The following is a 26,095-nucleotide window of genomic DNA, read 5'->3' on the forward strand; positions in this document are numbered from 1 at the left end:
CTCCTCTTGGGAAGGGGATGGAAGCGTGTTCAGTGTGCCCGACCCTTCCTTCCCCTCCCTGCACGCCCACCGACAGCCCTTCCTCCAGCCACCACTCCGGAGATCCCCAAGGTCTGCGGTATAATTGAGCTCGAGCCTTTAGTTAACGACCAGGGCCAGTAGGTAGCTGATTTCCTGGTCCTTGGGGTGGACGCTTGACAGGTTCCCGTGATGGTGGCTGAGGAGCGAAGGGAAGGAGGTGGAGTGACTGCTAATTAAAGCAACCCGAGGGCCCCAGTCTGGTCCAGTGGCCCAAGAGGGGTCCTCCCGCTGGGGCCCCGCTCAGTGCACATGTGTACACCTCTGGAGGGTAGACAGGCTTTTTGCTGATGCTGTGGCTGGGACGGTGGATCCGGGGCGGGGGGGCAGGGATTAATCGCTGGGGCAGAGTATTCCCGGTGCCCAGCTCTGGGTTGAATTAACTTCCAAGAAAACATCTGTCCCTCCCCTTTCCCTTGGAGAGGCAACAACCAGTTGACTCCATCCATCTGTGTCTCTCCCACTCTCTGCCTCCCGGATGGTGGAATCTAAAAAAAGCTTGCCAAAATCAAGGCGGACCCTCCCAGGTGGGTCTAGGGAGCAGAAGATGAGGGGAAAACAATGTTTCTGTTTCCCTGAGACATACACACACTTACCCACACATAATACACACGGACACCTCTGCCCCAGCCAAAACCAGATGAGTGTTTTAACACCAGAGCATCTTGTTCAAGCCGGGAGCACACCGCACTCCTGGCAAGGCCAGAGGGTGACCTGAAAACCTGAATATTTCAGAGAACAAAAGGTCCTTGGGTCTGCTTTCCTGAGAAGGGCCTCGGTCCAGGGTTATTTGAAGGCCACGTGGTTCGGGGTGCGGGAGGCAGCGGGAAGGGCTTCTGCTCTTTCTCCTCCGGTCCAGGGCCGCGAGCTGTGGGAGTCCGTGCCCTGCTCCTGGCACCAGGCAGCCGCGTGGAGCCACGAGGCCCCTCCTCCAGCGGTGTGCGAGGCAGAGAGGAGCAGGGAAGCGGGGAGGGCGGGCGGGCGAGAGGCGCGGGGGTGGGGAGGCGCGGCGGGGGCGGGGGCGGGGGGGGCGCGGGGCTGGGAGATGGAGAAACAAACTCTATTTTCTGCTCGTCTGTGGCGGGAGGGCTCCCGCGGCCCACAGGCTCTCAGAGTGAAGCAATTTCAGATAGGGATGAGTGTCTGTTTTTCCCTGGAGCGGAGACTAAAAACCCCGAAAGCCCTTGGTTTCTCTTCCCATAATATCCTGTTCTGGAAAGTGCAGTGTGAGAAGGTGGAGGAAATGAGGAAGATCCTTCACAAATGGAAGAGGTCCTTCCCCAGCTTGAACGGGCAGGATGGGGAAGCCTGGCTGGGGCTGGAGAGAGGCCACCTCCGGGGTAGGAGAGGGGCTTGTGGCTGAGGGGGGTCCCGGGCAGGTGGCCGCTTGCAGACAAAGATTCGGATTCCTGTCCTGTCCCAGGGGCTGTTTGCTGGGACTGCTGCCGCATGGGTGGCTTCACAGGCCGTGGACAATGGCTTGCCCGACTCCCTGCCTGGAGAGGAGAGGGTTTTGGAATTCTGTTGCTTTGTCTCTGCGGTTCCTGCCCTCCCAAAGCTCCTCGCGTTGATGCCTTCCCTCCAGACACAAGCGCTGGGCACCCAGCCCTCCTGCTCTCTCTTCCCTGCCACAGTGTGTGCCTGGCAGCGGTCCCGGCCAAGCAGATATGGACTGACTGCCATGCGAGTGCAGAGTTTCGGGATCAGCCCTGGTCTAGGGTTGCTGGGAGCTGGGTCTCTACTGGCAAATAGAAACCAGAGACATTATGCCTTGGAAGGGCCGCTCTCGCCTGCCGTGGTGGAAGGACAGAGGGAGCTGTCCCTACAGAGGGGCCATCACGGGGACACAGGGGAAGCCCCCTCCCTGACAAAGGAGAGCTGGGGGCTGCTGCTAAGGTTTCCTGCCAGGCCCCAAGTCACTTCGGGGTCCTGGCCCCCCTGCACTTACGTGCTGCACGATCTGCAGGGGGTGGGACTGCCTAACTGTTACCTTTCCAACATTGCCCCCACCCCCGCCCGGCTCTTGGCACGGCTCACGTGGGGTACCAGCCTTCCCTTTCTGTTTCCGGAGATGCTGGCCTCTGCCAGGCCTCTAGGGGCCTTGGCCTCTGTAGAACCAAGTGGTTGGGAATGTGGACTCTGCCTGGGTTTGCATCCCTGTTTTGCTCCTTACGAGCAGGGTGACTGTAGGCAAGTCCCAGAAGCTCTGTGCCGGTTCATCTTCAGTAAGATAGTGGTGATGGTGGTACCGCCCCCTTCAGGTGGTCCTTAGAATTCAATGGGCTGAGTACGTAACGGTGCTTAGAACACTGTTGACACCAAGTGGTAACGACTGGGTAAAGTCTGATATTATTATTGCTGTGGTTACAGATCTTCCCCATTCCTGGAGACGGCTCAAAGCACCCCTTCTGCAGAGAGCCTTCCCGGCCGGCCTGTCCCCAGGTCTCTCATTGTCTGCCCAGGTGGTTTGGCACCCAGTCACTTACTGCCGTACTGTCTGTCTGTCTGTGTGGTCTCTGGGGGTTGTCGAGTAGGACTGGTTTTCTGATGGGCTGGTGGCCAGTTTACTGGGGGTTGCCATGGGCCAAGTCCCTTTCCCCCAAATCTTGACAGCCTACTGAGTCCCCAAGTCTGTGACAGAGTGCCCACCCTGGCTCATGTCCAGGAGTGGCATGAGGGTCCCCTTTATTACTGGTAGTAAGCTTAGTGCATTGGGGCTAATATTAAATGGACTTAAATTCCCCAGAGCCCAGGGTGACTGGCAGTGCCCAGCCCAGCTTCTGCTCTTGCCTGTGTATCCCTGGTCCCCACTGTGAGCCCACCCGGAACCTTAGACGGCAGCAGCTCGCGCTTGTCCACTAGTCAGGTGCCTGGGGACAGGTACCACATCCTGTCCCATGTTCCCACAGTGCCTGTCTTGCTACATAGTAGGTGTTCAGTGTAGGCAGCGGGGAATATGATGAAGGCCAAAGGGATCTGCCTGGTTCTGAAAATTTCTGACAATCTCCTTCAGAGAGCAAAGGTGATTTCTTGTTCCATGGCTGGGCGTGGAGTTTAAGAAGCCAGATGAACAGGGTACTGTGAGAATACTGGCCTCTTAAATAATGCCTCCTCCTGTGCCTCTCCTGGGAGTTGGGGCTACTACCTGCGGCGATGGTGAGAGGGCCAGGAGAGAGCCCGGGCCACCAGCCCAAGACGGGGCTGCAGGAGGAGGCCCAGCATTCCCAGGCCTTGCTTGATCACTCTGGTCTAACGATGCTGGGGGCTGGCCTAGGCCTTCCCTGCGCCCTGCTTCCCAGAGCCTCACCCCTCCAAGTGTGGCCCACTGACCAGCAACATCTGCATCACCTAGGAGTGTTCTAGAAACACAGAATCCCAGGCCTCACCCCAGCCCTACTGAACCAGAACTTGCATTTTAAAGAGTCCCTGGCGATTCACATACTTACCAAGTTTGAGAAGCTCTGGCCTAGAAGACAGTCCATCCAGGGCCAACACCAAGGCAGGTAGGATAGTGCCCTTGCTAAAAACATGCCCTCCTGGCTTCCTATCCCAGCTCCCCAGTGCTAGCAGGACACCTGGGCGGGGTGGGGGTGGGGGTGGGGAATAGCCTCTCTTGGGTTCAGTTTCCTCCTGGTTAAGGCGAGGATCATACAGTCGGGCCTTTCTCCTTGGGCTGCTGAACAAGGATTCGATGTAATAATGTATAACATATGTTCTGTCCTTAGCACACAGCCCAGGCATAGTGAGTGGTGGATAAATGCAATGTTAGCTAGCTTTAAGAATGAGAGAGTGAAGGGGGCTGCGGCGAGTGGGAGGGAAAAACACTGTGATTTGTGACGCTAGTTTTTGCACTGGGCTTGTTTAGTGGAGCTTAACTCAGGATCTAAATACCAGCTAGGACTCCCTGCAGAATTATTACATGGAGTAGCAGGGAAAGGGGAAGCCAGAGTTAATGTTTGTGATAGCAATTTTTAAGATTTGAAATAAAAAAAAGGTGTTAAAAGCAAGTAAAACCCCTGGTGATCGCAAATGAATTGCCTAAGTCCTCTTAGCAGATCCACTTGCCTGAGTGATGACTGTGTGTGCCGGAATGAGTGGCTTTTCCTTTCATAAGGAGGGAGAGGTGTGGCCCCCGTGATGACTCCTGGCTCTGACTCTGGGTCCTGCGTGCTCAGCGTGGGGAAGCCACGCCCACGTGGCGTGGGGAGGAGGTGCTCCGTGGGCAGGGCTGGGCATCTGGGCCTCCTGGCAGCTTAAATACCTACGATTAGCAAGTCAGGCGGGAAGAGGTGCTAAAAAGAGTCCTTCCCGCCTCCTCCGCTGGCATGTTTTGAAGGGAGTTCAGTTATGAGACTATTAAAATGTTATTTTGATAATTAAGCCCACAGCTGTTCTGAGGGCGGCAGGGGCAGGCGGCGCGCAGGCGGCAGAAGGCACGGTGCTCTCACAGGCTCCGCGCGAGAGAAAGCAGGCGGGGAGTGCACGGTGGAGGGAGGGTCGGCACAGGGCCCTGGGGCAGGGATGACTGCCGGGCTGCGGACTGCCCTGCTCGCCATGTCCGAGGTTGTCCCTGGGCGACCGGAGGGACAGTGCTCCAGGAAGCCCCCTATGTGGGGAAGGGTGAGCCGCCCTCACATGGGATGCCTACCAGGTTTCAGTGAAAACTGTCAGAGAAGTGGCCGACGGGGGATGCTTAGATCAGTGGTTCTCAGACAGGGGTCCCAGGACCAGCAGCATCGGCGTCACCTGGAAATTTGCTAGAAATGCAAGTTCTTGGCCCCGCCCAGACCTACTAAATCGGAAACTCTGGGGTGAAGACCAGAAACCTGTGTTCTAATGGATCTTCCATCTGATTCCAATGCTTGCTAAAGTTATAGACCACTGTCCTTCGTGGTCACCTGGCAAATGGGGCTCAGCTTGCAAATGAAACCTTAGAGATTGGTAAGGCTTGGCTAGTAAGGCATAGGTGAGGGCGTGGGGATTGAGGGCACACAGGCATCCCTGACCCAGTCCTGTTCCTTCATCGTACTGGATGACAAAGAGAAGGCCAGAGAGGTTAAGGAGCTGGTCTAAGGCCACACAGAAAATCAGAGCAAAACTGGAATTAGTAAGCAGCCAGCTCTTTTGATTCCAGATCTTTCTGTTAGACTGTCTCTCTGAATGCTGAGGGCAGGGCTGGGAGAGAAGAGTTTTCAGCTGGAAGTGATGAGTAAGCCAAGGAGAGGCCCAAGGGTTATCAGCCCAGAATATAAATATTTACCTGTCTGGAGTCTCCCAGCATCCTCCAGTTGTGTTCTGCTAGAGTTGCTGTCAGCACCCACATCCGTCTACGCACTCATGCACCCTCCTACCCACCCATCCATGTATCCATCTGTCTACCCATCCATGCACTGTCTTACTGCTTCCTCCTGCCTTCCATCAGTCTCTCGTCTTTCACTCATACATCTTGTCCACATATTCGCGCATCCATCCAAGTTTTCAAGTGGCCATTCACTCACCCGTCCTCACCCATCCATCCATCTATCCATTTTATTACTCATCTATTGATCCCAATTTTCCCTCTCCCCACCCCCCCATATTTATGAAAAGCCTACTACGTACCAGGCATTTTCTATCATTCTCAATCACAGGAGCTTTCTTTATCATTTTATATCTGGTCACATGAGCTGGCCATGTGCTTTAACATACTGTTGAGCTGGGACCCTGACAGTGATCTAGTCCGCCCACAGCTCTGCCTGGGTCCTCTTCTCCCACCCCTCCCAGTGCCAAGCTGGCCCCACTGTGCCTTGTGAGGAGGCTCGACTTTTGCCACCCCTCGGTGCATACTTCCGTCGCGGTTCCTCCGAGCTACGGTAGTGCTGAATCTCCTGGTCTCCCCTCAGCCAGCCTCTCCCAGCTCTGTGCTGTGATTCATATTCTGCAAGTGTGCCCCCCTGGATCATGCCATTTCTCCACTCAAGACTCCAACGACTCCTCATTGCCTACAGAACAAAGCCCACAGTTTTGTTCTGCCCTCAGATGCAATCCATGCTTGTTCCCAGGCTATTCACCAACCTTATGACCCTCCGGTTCCCAACCTGTGCTCCAGCCTGAGTAATTTGCTGTTTCCAGATGTCCTGGCACATTTTTGCACATGCTGTTCTCCTTGTCTAAAACGCCTTTGCCATCATGATGCTCCTTAATCCTCCATTAAAACCCTTCCCATGCTCGGTGGCCCGCACTAGTGTCCTCCCCCGTCTTACTCATGAGATCTGCTTTTGTCTTCTGCTGGGATGGGATGTCCCTCTGCAGAGCCCTGTGTTGTCTCTTGTTCCATGTCATCATGTGTCTGGCTCTTGTTTGCAAGGCTCTTGTTTGCAAGGCTTATGCTCACAGTGGGTCGCGGGCCATAGCAGGTCTGTGTCATCTACAGCACAGCTGCCTACATGGAACCTGACCCACAGTAGGTGCTGCTTCAGAAGTGGGCAAATTCATCACTTAGTTACATGTGTCTAAGATGCATGTTATGAGTGAGAGCCCTAGAAAGGGCTATTGGGGCTGACTTTGGGGTAAAAAGGCCTTAAACCTCGTTGTTTTCCCCACGGGACACACAGGACCTGGCACATAGTTGGTGCTCAATAAATATTTTTTGAATGAAAGAATGAACCAAAATGTTCATCCTCCCCTTTAATGTGGTTTGTGATTTAAAAATAAATATTGACCAGATAAAACAGGAATAATATTAAAAGTTCAAAAGCTAACTTACCCCATGAGGTGCTGCTCTCCTAGGATTGCAGCCGCCTGCTGAGTTATCTGTGTGTTTGGAGTGACTGTGGATTCTAATGGGCAGGAGCTGTGTCTTAGTCATTTATGAACCCCAGTGCCTGGCACAGAACCTGACATCCTCCCTGCTCTTCTGGGATCTATTCTGTTCCCTCCACCCCTAATCTGTTGTCTATGTTGGACTTGAAGAGGCCTTCTGAATGTGGCTCCCCATCGCCCTTAGGTAGAGACCCTCAGTGCAGCCCCCAGGCCCTGCCAGGTCAGTGCTTCCCCCTCCCCTGTGCACACCAGCTTGTCTCCACACCTGCCCTCACTCTGTCCCCATTCCAGCCACACTGGCCGCCTCTCTCCTCTCCCAGGGGCTGGCCTTTGGGCAGGCCGTCCCTCTCCTTGCTCCTCAGTGGCTCTGAATGGATGTGCTCGGTGCTGTCCGAGCCACCGCCTCTCTGTCTGCCCTCACGTGCCCCCATCCCTCAGGTTGCACGGAGGTGCTATCTCATTGCATCTGATGGTGAATATCTTCCTCCCTGCTGGACTGTGCACTCCACGTGGGCAGGTGCCACCGAGACCTGGGGCTTTGCGCGCTGCAGACTTCTGATCCGTTTTTTGAATGAATGAATAAGGAAAGATATGTGGTAGGTACTTAGTAAATGTTTAATGAGTGAATACATGAATGGCACATAATAGGTACCTGGCAAATGTTTGTTGAATAAACAAACAAATGAGTGAATATGAAAGGATACTCAGTGCTTCCCTGGGAAAGCTCTGGCCAATTAGGGCCCTGCTAGATAAGGGAGACAGTGTGTCTGTCCTTTCAGCCCTCCTGTGCTCACCCCATCAGCTCCAGGAGCCTTCGCCTTCTGACCTGCCTGCCTCTCGCCCAGCACTCACAGCCAGGAGCTGTGCGAGGGGTAGAGACAGTGGCCCTGGAAGCTGCTGCTGACACAGTTGTGCTGGGGGTCAGGGTGGGGAATGGGCTGGGGGGTGGCCTTCTGGAGAGAAGCAGGGTGAAGCCTGCCCCGGCCTCTGGCCCCTGGGGTCACAACTGTTTTTGCACTTGTATAATCCTTTCAACTCTGCAGGACCTGGTCCAGCCCTAATCTGGAAACATCTTCCAGAACATCTGTTTTCCTCCTCAATCAATACACTCCCCAAAGAGGGCCAACTTGCAAAATATTATATATAGCATCAAACATGCTATCTGAATTCAATTAAGTGATTTGGTTGGGGAAGAGTTTGTAGTAATTAAGCATACTGTTTTGGAGCAAATTGTAGCAAACTATTTCATTCTTCATTAACAGGCACCTCTCTTGACTCCCCAGGAGCTAAAAAAGAGAGGGAGAGAGAGAGAGAGAGGAGGGAGAAAATTAAATAAATAGCCAGTAACCCCCACTCAGATGGCATGATTTACTGTAACCAATACGGGCTTTGATTTCCAGCTCTCTTGTATTATGTGACCACAGCGAAGTCACTTAACCTCTCTGAGCCCCAGGCTTCTCATCTGTAAAGTGGGGCTAGTAATACCCACCTCACAGGGCTGCTGTGAGGATTAAATGGTATCATAAATAAAAAAGCACAGTTCCCAGCATACAGTGGCTTTTCTTTAAAGGGTCACCGTGGCACGGAAGTGCACTGAGGCTGGATGATTTACGTTCTATTGGTCAGGGCCTTTTTCTACCAAGGCAGGGCCTGAAACGCATTTCAGAGTGCTTTTTCCTTTTTATTCTTTTTTAATTTTTTAAAAATTTATTTATTTTATTTATCTATTTTTGGCTGTGTTGGGTCTTTGTTGCTGCACACGGGCTTTCTCTAGTCGTGGAGAGCGGGGGCTACTCTTCGTTGCGGCGTGCGGGCTTCTCACTGCGGTGGCTTCTCTTGTTGAGGAGCACGGGCTCTAAATGCACGGGCTTCAGTAGTTGTGGCTCACGGGCTCTAGAGCGCAGGCTCAGGAGTTGTGGTGCATGGGCTTAGTTGCTCCGCGGCATGTGGGATCTTCCAGGACCAGGGCTCGAACCCGTGTCCCCTGCATTGGCAGGTGGATTCTTAACCACTGCGCCACCAGGGAAGCTCCCCCATCAGAGTGCTCTTTCTTCCCAGAATATTTGTGAGGTTCTGGGAGCAGGAGTGAGGAGCCTCCTGTTTGATTTCCCTTATCACCTGCAGTCTACAGCTCAGGGCGGCTCAGTAGGAGAGGAGGGGCGGCGCACAGGCTGGCTTCCAGTCCTGGCTGGCCCTGCGGCAGCTCTTGAGTCTTTTGGGCACGTGCTTAAGCTCTTGCTGCATCCATTTCCTTCTCTGTAAAATGGGGATAAGAATTATTACTCTTCTTCTCGGATTAAATGAGTTTAATAAACGGAAAGCACTTAAACAGTGCCTGATACGCAGTTAGCACCCAGTACACGTTGGGTTTTGTTATTCATTTGTTTGCGTTTTCGATTCAGAAAGGCTCATTTAAGTTGTAGGCACTTCCGTGGTCAGGCTGGGGACATTCACAACCACCGTGACAACGATAGTAGCTGCCACTTATCAGGTGCCTACTGTGTGTCAGAGAAGACCTAGAGGGGGCGCTTAGCATCCGTTTTTCATGATTGTCGCAACAAGCTTGCTATTACTTTCATCTTCCCAGTGACGAAATGGAGGCTCTTAATATCACCTAGCAGAACATTTTAGGGCTGGGTTTTGTACCCAGGCCTGTGGGACTCCAAAGCTGCCCTCTTTCTGCTTGCCATGCCACCACTCAGGAAGACATGCCTTCCCAACCTGACCCTTATTGGGCATCTGCTGTGTGCAGACCATTTTCTCATCTGCAGTCACACTGGGCTGTCCAGAAGTTTGGAACGTCTCTATTGCGCCCCCTTTGGAGCAGTCTAACCCTTAGCAGCTCCCTTCTCCAGGGAGTCCGTAAGAGGCTCACTCAGGACAGGCTCACAGTCCCTGGAAGACGGGAAACCGGTGAGGAGGCTGTTGTCATGTGGACAAGAAAAGATGGTGGCCTGAAGGGGGGTTGCTGGCAGGTGGAGAGCAGTGGGTGAGTTCTGGAGAAATCATGATCACTCCCCAATGGTGTGCACAGTAGCTGCTGGGGGAGTTCCTTGGAGGGAGTGGGGTCTTTGGAGAGATAGTGTTCTGGGAAATCTTTCTAGAAGGTGCTGGTGGGGCTCGATCTGACTCCCTAAGGAGGGAAGGGGTCATTTCAGCAGGGGACATGGAGAGCAAAGGTTTGGAGGTGAGAAGCCCTGTGACCAGCTGTGGGGACTACAGGAGGAGGCTGTGATGAGGTCTCTGTCTTCAAGGACTAGCTCCCTGTGTGTTTTGGGACAAGATGCCTGTGGCCCATAGTGGCTCAAGCAGAGTGACCTCCAATACCAGCTCTTCCACAGAGTCAGGGCAGGTTGTGAATTTCAGCGCTCAGGAGAGGCCACCAGGGACAGGCGTGGGGGTGGGAGGTGGTTGGGAACCCTTACTACACCCAAAGGACCTGCCTGAACAGGGAACACTGTATTCATTCATACATTAGTTAAGTCCATCATTGTACTTGATACTGTAGGGCAGGAGGGGAGGGGGAGGGAGGGAGGGAGAAAGAGAGACAGATGAACCAGTAAGGGACAAATCCCTCTCTGGGAGGAATCGAAGGTTTATGAGAAGCACACTTGTGAGGACTCCTTGAGTTGCAAGAGCCCAGACCCTGCCTTAAGCTGGCTTAAGAAGGAACCAAGGGAATGAGTTCACTGGGCCTGAAACAGGAAGTTCTCAAGGCCCGGGTGGGCCCACCATCAGGACATGGCCTCCCGTTAGGAAAAAATGGCCACCAGCCCCTCCAGGCTTATATCCTATTAGCTCAACAACTTCAGGGGCTAGAGTCTTTTATCCCTAACCTGAAGATTGATTGGCCAGGTCTGGGTCACATGCTCATTCCTGAACCAATCACTTTATCCAAAAGCATGGCATACACTGATTGGCCAGGCCTGAGTCACATGCTCACTTGGGGGAGGTGGCCAACCTCTGGTAGAGGCTCCCTAAAGGACATCTGGGTGGTTGTTCCCAGAAGAAGGGAAAACAGATGCCAACAGGAGTAAAACCAAAGTCGGCTTCAGAGCGAGTAAGGGCCAGCTCTGCCCTGCAGGTCATGAGTAATTCGAGCTCTCAAGTGAGAGGGCAGAAGCTGGCCACCCACGGAGGGGTGGCTCCATGGGAAGAGGGGTCTTCTGGGACAGGAAATGATGAATCCGGTAGAGGCAATGTTTCCTAACATCTCACACACTTGATTTTCCTGCACCTGGACTGGATGTCCACTCTTTGCATCCTCCGCAGCTGTCCCTGGAGAGCGTTCCGGGATGAGACTGGAAGCTTTGCTGCAGGCCGCCAGTGGTCTGATTCCTGTTTGGCCACCGTGAACGGTGACTGAGATGGAAGATCTTGCTTTTCCTTTTGAACTCTGCGGGCATCTGTCTAGCCTGGCTCTGTCTGGGTAGTGTGTGGTGTTTTCTGGGCAGAAACCCAAAACTTACCCCTGTTCCTGCTTTGTGGAACTGTTTGTCAGCATCATGGGGGATCGCTGTGGAAGCTTTGTACCTCCTTTTTGTCCCAAGAGGGAGACAGGTTGGTTTGGGAAATGAAAGGGTCAGCTAATGCCATCCTGGGTCACATCAAAGCCAGCCAAAGCCAGGTGAGCTAGCGCATCACAGCTTCCCAGGTGTGGAAGTTCAGGTTGTCGGAGGCCTTGGCCCAAGTCCCAGCCCGGCTTTGACTTGCTGCGTGGTCTTGGGCCAGTCTCCCTTCGTTTCCGTGCCTCAGTTTCCTCATTTGTCCACACTGGAACATGAACACTTTCCAGAGGTGAAAGTGCGCACGTGAGTGATGTCATCAAGTTGGGCCCGATTTCCTTCTGTCCCGAGAGACATCGAAACACCCTGTGAGAGTTGGGGCCTCACAACATGTGGCCCTCATTTTAGGACTAACACCTCTCTCTGCTGGGAGAATCAGCTGTGAGATTTACAGACTGCCTGCCCCCGCTCAAGTATGCTGCCTCTCCCCCGGTCCTCCCCTGGGTCCTCCCTCCAGTCACCCCCTCTCCCTCCCCACTCAGTCATCCCCTCCTTTCCCCCCATCAATCTCCCCTCCCCAGTCCTCCGCCCTCATCCTCCCCCACCTCGTCTCCCCCCCAGCCCTCCGCCTCGCCCTCCCTGCCTTCAGAGGCGAAGCTCGGCCGCTGCCACCACCTCCCAGCGCTGGCCGCTGAGCCATTAGCCTCACTTCTCACTGGCTGCGCGTCGGCACAGTAATCATTTTCAGATTTACAAGCATTAAATATTTTAATTTAATGCCTTGGCTCTCTTGTAATTCATGCACTTAATTATATGATAATTACTCAAATGAAAGAGATACAGCTGCTGCCGTATCAATTCTAAGGGAAGACTGGGTTTTGAGTTGGACTGAGTTTGGGAGGTGGGCCCACCTCCCTTGCCCTCCCCCTCCAGCCCTTCTTTTCTCTGGGCCACATAGTCTATAACAGCCCGTCCTCCACCAGCCAGCGCTGGGGCCAGGTAATCTGCTCCCATCTGCTCCAGGCACAGGGTGTGGGGACTGCCCTGGCTGGTGACCCACACTCCTGTGGGTGCTGCTCTGGGAACAGAAGTCTAATGGCTGATGAGCAGAGAGGGAGGAGTCTTGGGCTGTCCTCGGGTGGTAGAGAGGAAGGTCCCTTTCTCTGCCTGCCCTGGGGAGCAGGGGCTGTGAATGCCGTCTGGGCTCCGTGCCTGGTGGAAAAGCCGGGGAGCCTTTCTCCTCCTTAGCGATGATGTCTGGGGGTGAGGGGTGGGAAGCGACTGCTCCGCTGAGCATCTCCACCGCAAATGGACAGGGGCCTGGGCCTCCTCCCACTGACCACCAAGGGGTTTGCAAAGACAGAGTCGGAGATGGGTGCAAGGTGCTCTCTAGTGGGAGCACCTTTCTTGTTCCTGTCACCCTTGCTGTCCCCTGCCTCCCCTCCCCTCCTCTTTCCTTCTATCCTTCCCCTTTCCTTTATATTTCCCTATTTTTCTCCCCCTTTTTCTCTTTCCCTATTGACATCTAAAATTGTATTTAATGCCTGAAGGGTACTGGCTGGTCTGTAAGAACGGGAACTATTCATATTTGGCAAGTGTTCCAACTCCTCGCTCCCCGCCATGTTTGTGGAGCCCTGTTGGGTCTGTTGCTGCTGAGTGGATTGAGCAGAGGCCCTTTACAGTCGATGGCACCAGCAGACTGAGAATCAGGGGGCGTTGCCTTGGGCCAGGACTCTTTGGGTCTGGGGATGACGGCCCTTGGGAGGCTCTCTGCAAAACTGAACCTGCTTCCTTGGGAAGGAAAGCTCCTCCTCTCACCAAGCATCAAAGCCAAGTGCCAGGGGCTTCCCTGGTGGCGCAGTGGTTGAGAGTCCGCCTGCCGATGCAGGGGACACGGGTTCGTGCCCTGGTCTGGGAAGATCCCACATGCCGTGGAGCGGCTGGGCCCGTGAGCCATGGCCGCCGAGCCTGCGCGTCGGGAGCCTGTGCTCCGCAACGGGAGAGGCCACAACAGTGAGAGGCCCGCGTACCACAAAAAAAAAGAAAAAAAAAAGCCAAGTGCCAGGTAGAGGGGTCCTGGGGCGAGGCCCTGGTGACAGGGGTCCGTGGTGCTCTGGCCAAAGCTTGTGAAGAAGTTGAGTCAGGAGGGTAGAATTTCCAAGCCAGTGAGTTCAAGCTTCTGCAAGTGTCCTGGTTTTTAGGGTGAGGAAGCTCCCGTGGCGGGGAAGACCTCGGCCTCTCTGGACCCGCACATTTCCTAGGCATGGGAGAGCTGGGCGGTGCGTTTCTGCTGAAGTGCACGTTTGCACTGAAAAGGGTTACAAACGGTTCGCCCCGTATGCAGACAATTTTCAGCTAGCTTACAGCAGCTGTGGCGCCGTGCTGATAGATTAAAAGCAGCGACCAGCCCCAGAATGAAGTGTATTAGAACTCCTGCTGGGTCGAGCTGGGGAGAGGCCCACACAGCTGTCATCTAGGCCAAGTTTCCAACCGAAACCTCAAGAACAGGCTGGAACTCGGAGAAAAGTTAGCTTTCTAAATGAGGTGGCCGGCTGTTAATCAAGAGAGCGGGGAGGGGGACCGGCGGAATGCTGGGGATTTAGAACAAAAGAGGAGGAGATGATGACTGGGGGTGTCCTGCCCAGACCAGAAACTGTGCAGAATCGTAGCTCCTGGGGCCAGGGACAAAGAGGCTGCTGCAGGTGTGGGCCCCGGGGCAGGGCACAGCATCCCAGCCCCTCTCTGTGTTTTGCTCCAGACAGCTGGCTTGCAGGGTGGGTGAATAAGGACACTGAGGTGTTTCCACGTGATGTCCAAAAGGCCCCAAGACCTTAGTGGCACTGCACCATGCCCAGGGCTCCCTGGCTAGAATGGCTAGGGTGGCTCTCAGGGTTGGGGAGCTGCCTAGGTCTGTCTTTGCCCAGGAAACATTTGCTGTCAGGGTCACCTGCGGCCAGTTTCCCCCTTGCCGTAGCACGGAGGCCTGGCTTTGGACTTCAGTTTTGAGGTCTTTAAGAGATGTCTTCTCTCGTGATGAGAAAGGCTCTTGACAGGAGTCTGGCTCTGGCCCCTGAGTCTAACTCGAGGCTGGAGGGGGGGAGTGGGTCACTTGGGGGCCCATCTAGACTACCCAATTATTAGAAAATTCAGAATGCCAAGGTTAGAAATCTGTGTATCATCTCCTCTTCCCCCTCCTCCCCCGCCCCCTCCTCCCCCACCCCCTTCTTCTTCTCCTCCTCCCCCCACCCCCGCTTTGATATGTTCCTATTTTTGAGAAGAGCAGAATGCTTCCCACTGCAAGGGCCAGGTGAGTCTGCACTGCAAAAAAGAGGAATATATCCAACTACAGCATATGCCCATAATTCAGTTGCAGTTGTCTATAAGGTACATCACAGTGAATTCATCCTTTCGACAAACATTTACAGCATCTTCATTTGGGTAGGCCATCGGCCGTGTGTGTGTGTGTGTGTGTGTGTGTGTGTGTGTGTGTGTGTGTGTGTGTGTGTGTGTGTGTGTGTGTGTGTGTCAGGGAAGGTGGGGGCTTGCGTAAGTATCAGATGCGCTTAATTATTGGGGAATCGCAAACCCTGGTAAAGAGCCTGCTGGTAAATGCCGCTGTGTTACACACCCACTGGGATGGTCCTATGCTGGAAAGAGTTCTGGTTTCTAAAGCTGCCAGGCTTCCCCCCCCACCCCCCCCAACCCCCCCCACCCCCGCCCATCAGATGGTGGGAAATGAGTTCGGCTTGTCGGGGGGCATGATTTGAGTCTCCTGAGCGGACGTGGAGACGGTGGCTTCTTTCCTGATGTGCAGTCAGGTTTCAGGTGTTTGCTTGGATTCCCGAGCTGGCCCTGCTGCTGGGATGGGCTGGTCTAGTGGCAGGCTGAGCGAGGCGGGGGTGTGGACAGCTGCCATTGGCTTGGTCCTCTGTGGTCCACGGGTGTGGGTGAGAGTGGTGCAGACAGGTATGTGGGCCTAGGATCCAGCTCTGGGAGGCAGACCACCACGGTTTGAGTCCCAGCTCTGCCTCTTGGTGCCTCCATGATCTTGAACAGACTACTTAACCTCCCTTGTCCCGTGTCCTTGTCTATAACATGAGGATAATGAACGTCTCTCTCATAGGGCTGTAGTGGAGATTAAATGAGAAAGCAGGTAAAATGCTTACGACGACATGTGGTTGTAAGTACCCAATGAATTGTAAGTACCCAATGAATGTGAGCAATTTGGTCAAATTCCTCTTTAATCTAGAGTAATTTGACAAGAATCCTAGAACCTCAAATCATCTAATTTTATCCTAGAATCCACTCACGAGTCTCTTCCACAGGTGCTCAGCTTTCCTTGAATGCCTCCCATGGTGGGGAGCTCACCCCCGTCTGCCATGACAATCACAGACAGCTTCTTTCCAAACTGTACATTTTGGCAGTTCTTACCCCATACAAAGACTTTCCTGACTTCCTCTTCAGTGTAGAGACCCAAGAAGGGTCAGCAGCTGCCACCCGTTGGGTGTTTACCGGGTGCCAAGCACTGTACATACACTATCTCACCCATCCTCCTGAGTCCTAAGGGGAAGGTATTATTTTGCCTCTGTTTTACTGATGAGGAAACAGAGGGTCAGCGAGTTGACTTGTTTAAGGGTTACACAGATCTAGTGGGCTGGCTGGGACTGAGATCAGGTCTGTCTGATGTCAAAACCCTGTTCTTAACTATCCAAGCAAGCTTAAAACCAACCAAGAATTCTTCGGTCTTTTCCCTGCTTCTTCCCTCTCCATCTCAGTCAGCCCACTTTCCCCCAACGGCTTCTTCCCATCCATGTTTTAGTTGCACGAGTTGGGGAGAGTGCGTCGAGCTGTTACGTTTAGTGACGTGTCATGTATCCGGTTCCTCACGGCACCATTAAGCTGGCGGGGTAACTTCTGTCTGCAGGAGACAGAAACCACTCACCAATGTTGTATAGTCTCTTAAATTAATAAAAGTAATAATCGGGTAAACTGATTATTGTAATTTATCCACATAAAGCCGAGCCATGTGCCTGAATTGTCACTTGGGCCTCAAACCGGTAGAAAATAGCCAACAATGACCGGAGGCTCAGTGAGCAGGGCAGCTGCAATCCTGTGGTCTTCAGATTAGGAGAGATGATGAATGCATCCAGAACACATCCGTTTCAGCAAGTGCTGCACGGATTATCAAATTTAGTACCAAAAAAATGATTCATTTGTGCCCTATACCACACTTAATGCACCTGAAGTGAGACATTAGAAGTGTGTTTAATTCTGGGGATGGAAGAAAATACAAGTGCAGCAAATCTGCAGTCACAGGAGAAAGTTAATGCCCGGCGAAAAGGAATCAATTTAGCTCTTGCTATTATATTTGAGGAGAACAGGTTGGTTTTTCTTTTTTATTATTATTATAAAAGCATACAGAGTCTCTTGGATCCCTGGTTCTAGTATTACTTTCAAAGAGTATTTAAAGAGAAGTTATGAATTAGGGGGAAGAGACAAATGTGAATAATGTGTGCATGTCACCTCTCTCCATATATATGTATGTATATCTATCTATAAAATGTATGTATACCTGTGTATATCTCTATACATCTATATATCTATATATGTATATATCTATATATATACATATATATGTATATATACAAATAGATATATATAAATATATCTATAGATAGATATCTATATCTATATATATATCTATAAATAGATATATATATCTATTTATCTCTCCATCCATCTATCCATCCATACACACAGTAGTGTGGTATGCTAGTAAATATTTAACAATGAGCTGTCTGGGAGAAAAAAAAAAAGGAAATTCTGTTGGCCAATTTCTGTGGTGTAAATACTCCCACTACGGCTGATTTCAGACTCCCAATCTGACTTCACTGAACGTTGGGTTGGGAAGAGAAGCACACGATCAGCTCTTGGGAGCTAGTACGAGCTGGCTCTAGCACACCAGTGGTTTCTATACACACATAGACATGTCTGTGGTTTAAAGGGAAAAAAGAGAGGCAAATCATATGCATCAGTTACGGCCCTGAGTATCATCTGTGTGTTTTTCCCAACCATCAGCCTCCCTGGGTGAGCTTGCAATATATTTTATGCAAGTAAAGAGCAGGTCTCCTCCCCTGGAAACATGGAGACTTTATGTTCATTAGGTTCCAAATGCAAGAGGAGAAAAGACAGAAGAGAAGAGACGGAGGGGGGCAGATTCCAGGCTTGGCCTCCCCTTGCGTCAGCACCACTGCTTGTCTTCAGTGTGCTCGGTGGACTCGCCTCAGTTTTTATCCAGCCATTGTTCTTTTTTACACTGCTTTTGCACACTGTGGCGTGTCTGGGGAATTTCATTAGTTGGAATATACGTGCAAAGAGTTCTGTTCCACTTTCATAAGGTCCCTGGATGGCTTGGACGAGGCCTCCAGGCCCCATGGTAGAGCCGGTACCACATTCATATTCCTTCCCATCACCATACACATGGTAGCGCGGAGCCCAGACCAATCGAAAACTTGACAGTAAGCCTTTTGATTTTGCGGGGAAACCTTCATCACGCTGCGAGAGGGAAGGGAATATAGCCCAAACTGGACTTCATACTGTGGCAAGCTTGAAATCCCAGCCCCACTGCAGAGCCGGCTGATTGGAATAGTTGGAAACTGTATCCAGGAATTCGGCTGCAAGAACTTGGCTCACAGCAACTTCTGCCGTTTTGAAAGAAAACTTGTCAACTGGGGGAGCCACTTGGGGCCTGGGTTTAATCTGTCCAGGCAGTGAAGATTCACGGAAATGATTGGCCAAATTTCCCTAAAATGTTTAGAGCTCCTGCCTACGTGGGGACTCTGGCGGAGGGGAGAAGCAGGCTTGACGGCTCTGTGTCATCACTGTCACAGCCATGGCTGTTGTTACCGGCTTCGACGCTATTGCTATTTTGCTAATCGCCAACCTGCTGCCTGAGAGATAGCAGAGCTGAAGGTTCAGATAGAGCCACCCAGAGCACATGCTCTGCTTGGTACCCCCGACCCAGGCTGCCGTGATGGGGTGGTGTTTTTTGTACACCTTTCACCCTGGTAGCATCACCATGACATTTAGGGGGGCTGAGGGTCAGAGAGAGACTGACATTGAAATCGTGGTCGTTTACTTGGTAAATCACAATCAGTGACGCTGTCTCTACTTGGGGGGGAGGTCCACGGGTTGGCTTGCCGGGGATGGTGCCTTGATTTCACTCTTCTTTATCTGAAGATGTTAGTGAATGAGGGACCCTACTGTGAAATACCCGTGAAATTCAAGGATCTTTGGTGCCATTACCCAGGAATGTCCTGCCGGTCCTGATGCAGGAGACCTTGGTTCACGTGCACAAATGCTGGGGCTTGACAAACGTCGGTGGAGCCAGGAGTCACGGTGTGCCATCTGAAGGAAAACGTATCACTGTCAACCTCTTTTTCCTTGACAAGGATGTGAAGTCCTAGTCTTTTAAGGGGGGGAAGAGGAGGCTCTTGGGGGAGAGATAAGTCGGTGATGGTGAGATGATTGAGTTAGAGAAATGTCTACAGACAGAACCTGATGCGTAGGTTGACTGGGACCTCCTGGGAAGATTAGAGGGAGTCTCTAGCCATCCGACCCTGGGCTGACGCCCGCACTCCCCTTACCTCATCACCAAGGAAGTCTTTCTTTTCTTTTTTTTCTTTTTATTTCCCCTGCTCTGCTCCCATCCCCTGACCCCCCAACTCAGAGACTCCCTCTCTGTCTGGCCTAGCCTTTTCAGGTGACCTGACAACGAGTGTGGCCGTGTGTGCTGAGAAGGGAAGTACAAAGTAGGAAGTGAGAATACCCCGGGTAGAGCCCTTTTGTGTGGCAAGGCCACAGATCCGATCATAGACCTCTCTGGGCTGGGCCTCAGTTTCCTGATCTGTGAGATAGAAAGCACCCCACCCCAGACACACACCTGCCTCTCAGAGTGGCGCTGAGGGGCACAGGGGATGATGGACAGTGGAAGAGGCCCTCAGACCTCCAGCGTTACCCATCCTGGGGGCAGCCTGGGCTGGGAGTGGGTTCCCGAGGAGCTCAGGACTTGGGCCCACCTTGGACAGTCCCCGAGACCCACTTTCCAAGTGGTCACGACAGCTGTGGCCAAGCCTTGCCGAGTGGGTCCCCCTTCCTCACTCCCAGGTACACCTCGGTGCTTCCCGATGCCAAGACGATTCAGCGGCGTGCGGGAACCTAGTAATTTCTCAGCTGGAGAGCGTTGTAAAAATAAATGTCTTCTGGAGGTTGAAAGGTTGCCAAATACACGCCGAGCCTAACTGGGTCCTCAAAATGTGCAATTCCCGCTGAGTTTCAGGGAAGATGTGGATGTGGGATGGTGTGTGTGTGTGCGCGCATGTGTGCGTTTGTGAATTCACAGGCAAATTTGGGCAAATGATAACTTTTGAGATGTGTAGCTATGCACGTGTGCCTGAATCTGATTGGTCCACTGTTGAGCAAAGGGATGCTGGCCCCTCCACCTTGGGAAGGGTCCACTGGGCCACATCTGGGCCCACTCCTCTCATCCTGGACCAGCCCAGTTGGGAAGGGACTCAGAGCCAGACCAGCCCGGAGCCAGGACCATGAACCTGTAGAGGTGCCGCGGGACTTTCTCCCCCTGCGGGGTGAACATCACAACACTAGTTAATACTTCTTGGGTGCCCAAATGCCAAGCACAGTTTAAATGCTGTACATATGTTAGCTCATTTACATCGCCGCTTAGCACAGCACAGAGGCTGGGAGGGTCCAATGCAGTGCAGCCGTGGGCTTTGTCCCGGCGAGGTCCATCCCTGAGCCCAAGTTCTGAGCACCTGCCCGACAGAGTTGACTTCGGGGCTTGGAATTGATTTCAAGAACAGTCCTTGCTTCCATCTTACTGCAGGCCAACTGATGTCAGAGACTGTCACACTGCAAAGTGACCCCGTGCGACTCTGGTGCCGGCTGATTCATTCCCTTTCTCTGTGACCAGACACACATCCTATCCCCTCTCTGGGCTGTCTCCCCATTTGAGGATTGGCCCCTCTGGAGCCATCCCTCTACTGCTTTGGGGCCCCCAGATTCCCAGGCCCGGGGGCCCTTTGCTCAAATGTAGCATCCAGCACTTGACTTAGTTCGCTGCAGGGTAGCTGCAACCTGTCTGGGTGGAAATGAAGAGCCGATGCTGAGGGAAGCTTCAGGATGGAACCTCTTCCCTCCTGGCCCTTCCCCGGAACCCCTGCTTGCGACCTCCCTTCATCTGGTGGGTTAGGAGGAGCCCTCAGACACCCGAGTGCCCTTCCTGGGACATTAGCCCCCTCCTCTTGGTGAATCCAGTGCGTTTGGAAGGACTGGGCGCCCACTTAAGCACCACATCGCCTTATAGCTCCCTGGGCCCTGTAAGAGAGGGTCCTCCCGCTGCCCTTAGGTTGACGGACATCCCATTCCCTCATCTGGTCCAGCCTCTGGCCATGCTGCCCTTCGACACCCAAGCTCCTGTCTACCCACTGCCAGACGATGGGGTCGGGGCGCTGCGTGCCCAGCCCTGGGGTTCCGCCCAGCCTGCCGCCCCCTCCACCGTCGCCCGATTGTTTGTTCAGCTAAGACAGCCGGCCCGGGGAGTAGGAGCGGGGCTGGGCTGCGGCGTCTGGCCCGGTTCCTCCTGCCAGGGGCTCATTTGTATGCAGAAGGGATTAGGCGGAATTTACCGTGGCCTCGCCCTGGGGAGCTGCTCGCGCCCTAGGAAGACTCTTGGAAGGCGGTGTGCAGTTGGTAAGATTAGAACAGGCCCTTCTGCCGCCGCGCACGCCCTGGTCACTCTCCAGGCCGCCAACATCGAAATCATTTTCATTTATAACCTTTTTGATCATCCAGCCTCAAAGAGGGCCCGCCTTGTGGGACAGCGGGCACCAAAATGGCCCAATTATTTGGAAGAGGAGGGAGCTGCTGAAAACAGTCAGATGTGAGAGACAGGGCACTTGATCTGGGCTCATGGCTTTTTTTCCTGCCTTCTCCCACCTATATTTTTACAGCTGTTGACATATATTGAGTTACATGTGCCTGGCCTCGATCCCCGCGGTACTGTTTCAAAGATCTGTTCACCATGAAGTGTGTGGTTCTCAAGTAAATGACTGACTTCAAGAAAGCACAGTAGTTTAAATGTTACTATAAATACGGGAGCTAAGACATTTTAATTATAATTTTTGAGTTATACAGTGGTAAGTACACCAGGCATTTACAAAAGAATTTGTGTGGAGCTCCAAGACTGTGCTCTCTTGTGGATAAAGAAGTAACTGCAGGTGGTTAATTCTGCAGCCTGGTGGCCGGACTCTTGTTTACTGATGGCCAGGAGGGGCGGAGGGTGGCTGGAGCCCTTGGAAGTCTCAGTTCGGGACGTTGGAGTCAACTGCACACATTTATGGCGCCCCTCTGCTTGCAGAGTGCTGAGCTGGGGCCTCGGAGTTGATGGGGCAAAGACTCCCCTCTCACGTTTATAATCCCGTGGGAGAGGACAGCTAGCACATCAACCAGCACTCTCTTGGGGAAGGGGAGGGCTTTGGAGAAGAGGTAATAACACTTCTGCTCTGTCTTGAAGGGTGAGGAGAGCCACAGGGAGTATTTGGAAATGAGCAAAAACCCAAGTCGGTCTTCGGTGTGAAAACAAATATTCCGAGCAAGGTGGACTGACCACCCCGCCCCTGTGCACGGCTCGCCTTCTCCCTGGTGTCATTTAAGTTCTCCACCCCCAACAATTGGAAAGCTCCCAGGGGCAGGGAGATGTCAATGGCCTGGTGGGCTTGGAAGCCCAGCCCTTGGGTGCATTGGGTGAAGATAATTCCTAGGTGAGATGAGAGGGAAGCCAGCCTGTGGCTCTCATGTTCTTGTAGTTTTGATGGGAGCAGTCTTTTGGGTCACCTTGTTTACGCTCTAGTGACAAGGCATTAGATTAAATGAAAGAAGCAGACCTGGGCTGGTGCATGACTGTTGCCCATCTCATCCACCCCATTCCATCCATCCATTCATCCATCCACCTGTTTCTCCACCATCCATCCAGCTATCCATCCATCCACCCATCGCCTGTCTACCCATCTATTTACCTATACACTTAACCATCCATCTACCGACTCACTCATCCATCCGTCTACCATCCACTCACATGTCTGTCTGTCTGTCTACCCTCCATGTTAACCATTCATCTGTCCATCCACCATCTATCCATCCACAGATCCATTTATAATCCCTGAGACATTATAGTGTAGGAGTTAAAAGCAGGGGTTCTCTTGAATTCAAATCCTACCTCCATCACTTATTAACGTTGTGTCCTTGGGCAAGCTACCCAGCCTGTGAGTTAATCCTCTTCATCTGTAAAATGGGGGAAAATAGTAAACGCTAGTCAAAGCACGTTGCTAAAATTAAATGAGATAATACATGCAGAATGCTTAGCACGGGGCCTGGAAAATAGTAAGGACTCAGTAAGTGTTGGTTTTGCGTACCGCGTGACACCTGTATGCCAAACTCTGTCCCACAGCCTGAGCTGAACTCCTTAGAGCTTCAGGCATTGGCTGGAGAGGTTCCTCCTGGGAACAAGGGGCTTCTGCCTCATAGCAAAGTCTGGGATTAAAGCAGGAGGAGCCTGTGATGTGGGCATTAAGGACTATTACGAAATGGCCAGTGTATTTTGTTTTCAGTCGCTGTTTTGAGGGGGAAATTCCTGTCTCACGTATCTGCACCTGCCCTGTTTTTAATGTAGGCGTGTTTGCCTCATGTGCATGAGGCCTCTTACAATTTTTTAAATAATTAATTATAAAATAAACATACAAAACACCAAAGAAAATGAAACTCCTTGTTGAAGTATCCAAGATCCCAATTATTGTCTTGCCAAAGCCCTTAACACTTGAAGACGCTCTTTGGACTGTATGGACTCATTGCTACTTATATTCTAATTCACTTATTCTTTGACTGCTTTCTTGCATATTTCTTCAAAGTACACGTGTTGAGTGCCAGCTGTATACCAGGCACTGTGCCAGGTGGTTTTGTCAAGATCACGTGTAACTTCTTGTAAGATTTGTTTCTGAGGGAAGTGAATCAGAATCTTGGCTATGGGTTTCTGTGAGACGTAGAGTTGAGGGTGATCTTTATCTGTTTTTGTACTTTGCAAATGTCCTATGATAACCACACAATGCTTTTGTATCATCAGAAAAGCCAACTAAAAACCATCCAGGAAAATCAGAGCCTCTGCCCTCACATGGCCAAGATGATGCTGCAGGATTGTACTAACTTAACTGTAATCTCTGAAAACAAGTGAAAAATCCCAAGTCGGTATCTTCTTTTTTTTTAATTAATTAATTAATTAGTTAGTTAATTAATGGCTGTGTTGGGTCTTTGTTGCTGCACACGGGCTTTCTCTAGTTGCGGCGAGCGGGGGCTACTCTTCGTTGCAGTGTGTGGGCTTCTCATTGCGGTGGCTTCTGTTGCTGCAGAGCACGGGCTCTAGGCGCGTGGGCTTCAGTAGTTGTGGCACACGGGCTCAGTAGTTGTGGCTCTCAGGCTCTAGAGCGCAGGCTCAGCAGTTGTGGCGTGTGGGCATAGTTGCTCCGTGGCATGTGGGATCTTCCCGGACCGGGGCACGAACCCGTGTCCCCTGCATCGGCAGGCAGACTCAACTACTGCGCCACCAGGGAAGCCCAGCAGGCAGATTCTTAACCACTGCGCCACCAGGGAAGTCCCCCAAGTCGGTATCTTTTGAAGGGCTGGCCCTCAGGACACCAGCAGTACCTTGTTGATTCTTGGCACTTAGAGCACCCCACTGTAATTCAGATGGTTGAGACAGGGCGAGGTAGGAGAGGGTGTTCAGCCAACCTGTTCGGGAGGTAACTGGAATTTGGGGAGCTCTGTCACCTCTTAGGAGACGTTGTTCAGGCATGGCCATGAAAGGAGGCTGTGGAGGCTGGAGGTGCCCGGCTCCCGCCCCCCATATATGGCAGGTGTGTAGAAGCGGGTGTTTACTTTCTGCTCACGGCACTCCCCATCCTGCTGTGCCGGGCTGCATCACCCTGGGAGTCTAGGATTGGGGGAAGAAGGAAGCACTTGGGCAGGTATTCGAACTCCTTGTCCATTTACTGAGAATGCAGAGTCAGCAGCTGTGGTGTTGCCTGCCCTCTCGCGGCCTCAGTTTTGGGGTCTGCAGAGTTGAGAGCCAGATGGGATCCCCTTTGGTGTTCTCACAGTTGGATGTGTCATATTCTAAGTCCTTACAGAGACAGTGATAGGAGAGAGAAGAGGGCATTGTTTTGGGGAGAACAGGAAGCCCAGAACAGGAATGGGCACTGGAGGTAGGGGTCGGTCACTGCAGAGGTTTGGGGTCCTCCCTGCCTCCAAGGCAGGATGGAGGCATCCTTCTTTCCTGTCTCTGATTTGGTTCGTGCCCTTGGTGCAGTCCCGTCAATTTTGGGGGCTTCAGAGTCCTGTCAGATGGGGAATCTTTCTCTCACTTCATCTAGTCAGCATCATTCAAGAAAAAAGTTACGGAAACATTTTGTGATCTGGGGAGCCCTGTACCAGCGAACGACAGTATTGCATGAGAAGTCTTAAAACTATCAGCTAATCTGCTAAGAGTGATTGTGATTAAGAAATACATCTAAGTGGGAATGCTGTAATACCTGATATTTGTTTATATTTTTAACAATGATCATAATATTGAAACTGTATCAAGACTCAGTATTGTGGCGGATGCTGTGAGGTCCCACCTCCAACCCTTAAACATCCCCATGGGGCAAGGTAAGTGTTGTTACCGTCATCCTCCAGTATGCAGCCAGGATTCTAACCCAGCTGCTTCTGCCTTCCGAGCCAGTGCCCTTTCTGTTGGGTCTTAATGCTTCCTAAAGCACGTTTGATTTTTTAAAATTAATTTTTGATCTCATAGCAATACCACGAGAAAGATGGGACCACTAGTTGATGCCCATTTTACAGCTAGGAATAGACCTGGTACCCCAGGCTAGACCTCCTCTCTGTTCTTGTCCTCTCCATATACGCTGGTTTCCAGGACTGAGTGGGTCCAGGAGTGGTCGCAGAAGTGGGTTTCTCCTGCATCCCTGTTGCCTCCGGGAGGGGTCACAGAGAGCCCCGGGGGTGCCGCTGGTTTCTGTTTGCCTGGTGGCATCTTGGCCCCGCGTGGGAGCCTAGCAGTTACCTTCCACCACCTGGGACGCTGCTTGCGGCTTTTGCGTCTTGCTTCCTGCCCTTCCAGAATGACACACTTGCACTTGTCCCTTTGGTTTAGCCAGAAACCTAAAGTGTGTCTTCTCAGATGCAGACTGACGTGCTTCTTTTATAAATTCTTGGGCATTACTATTGATTTTTGGCCGAGGATTTCGAAATCCTACCTCCAGGACCCAGGAGATTTCCCTGCTGCAGTAATAATGCATTGTCATTCTTAATATCTCCTATCTCTGACACAATATTCATATCAAGCTGCTGAGGAGCGGCGTCAGCACAGCCTCAGGGATGGCGCCGGGCTCGGTGGTGCTGACTGCGAGGGCCGCACCGGCACCTCCCTGTCCCCCAGCTTTGCTCCCCACCAGGAAACCACACCCGGCTTGCCCCGTTTGAAGGTGGTGCCTGACATGGTATCACGGGGGCACCGAGGGAACGAGTGGTTGATTTCTACCCCCTTCATTGCTCAGGTTTCTCTGAGGTCCAGAGAAGGGCAGGACCTG

General features: G+C 52.3%; 1 protein-coding gene across 6 annotated transcripts in view; it reads left to right on the forward strand.

Annotated features, from left to right (window-relative positions):
- The window catches only part of ZNF423 (zinc finger protein 423), a 329,875-nt gene that overhangs the window by 245,909 nt on the left and 57,871 nt on the right, over positions 1 to 26,095 (forward strand). Inside the window, exon 5 of one of the 6 annotated variants that reach the window (XM_073795611.1) lies at positions 23,578 to 23,703. The exons of the other annotated variants lie outside the window; for them this stretch is intronic. Coding sequence (XP_073651712.1) covers positions 23,578 to 23,657 — 80 coding nt within the window. The 3' untranslated portion in view covers positions 23,658 to 23,703. Of the gene's footprint in view, positions 1 to 23,577; positions 23,704 to 26,095 lie in introns of those variants that run through there. 6 annotated transcript variants of the gene reach the window in all.

Source organism: Tursiops truncatus, chromosome 19 (genome assembly GCF_011762595.2).
Source record: "Tursiops truncatus isolate mTurTru1 chromosome 19, mTurTru1.mat.Y, whole genome shotgun sequence".
NCBI classification, from domain to species: domain Eukaryota; kingdom Metazoa; phylum Chordata; class Mammalia; order Artiodactyla; family Delphinidae; genus Tursiops; species Tursiops truncatus.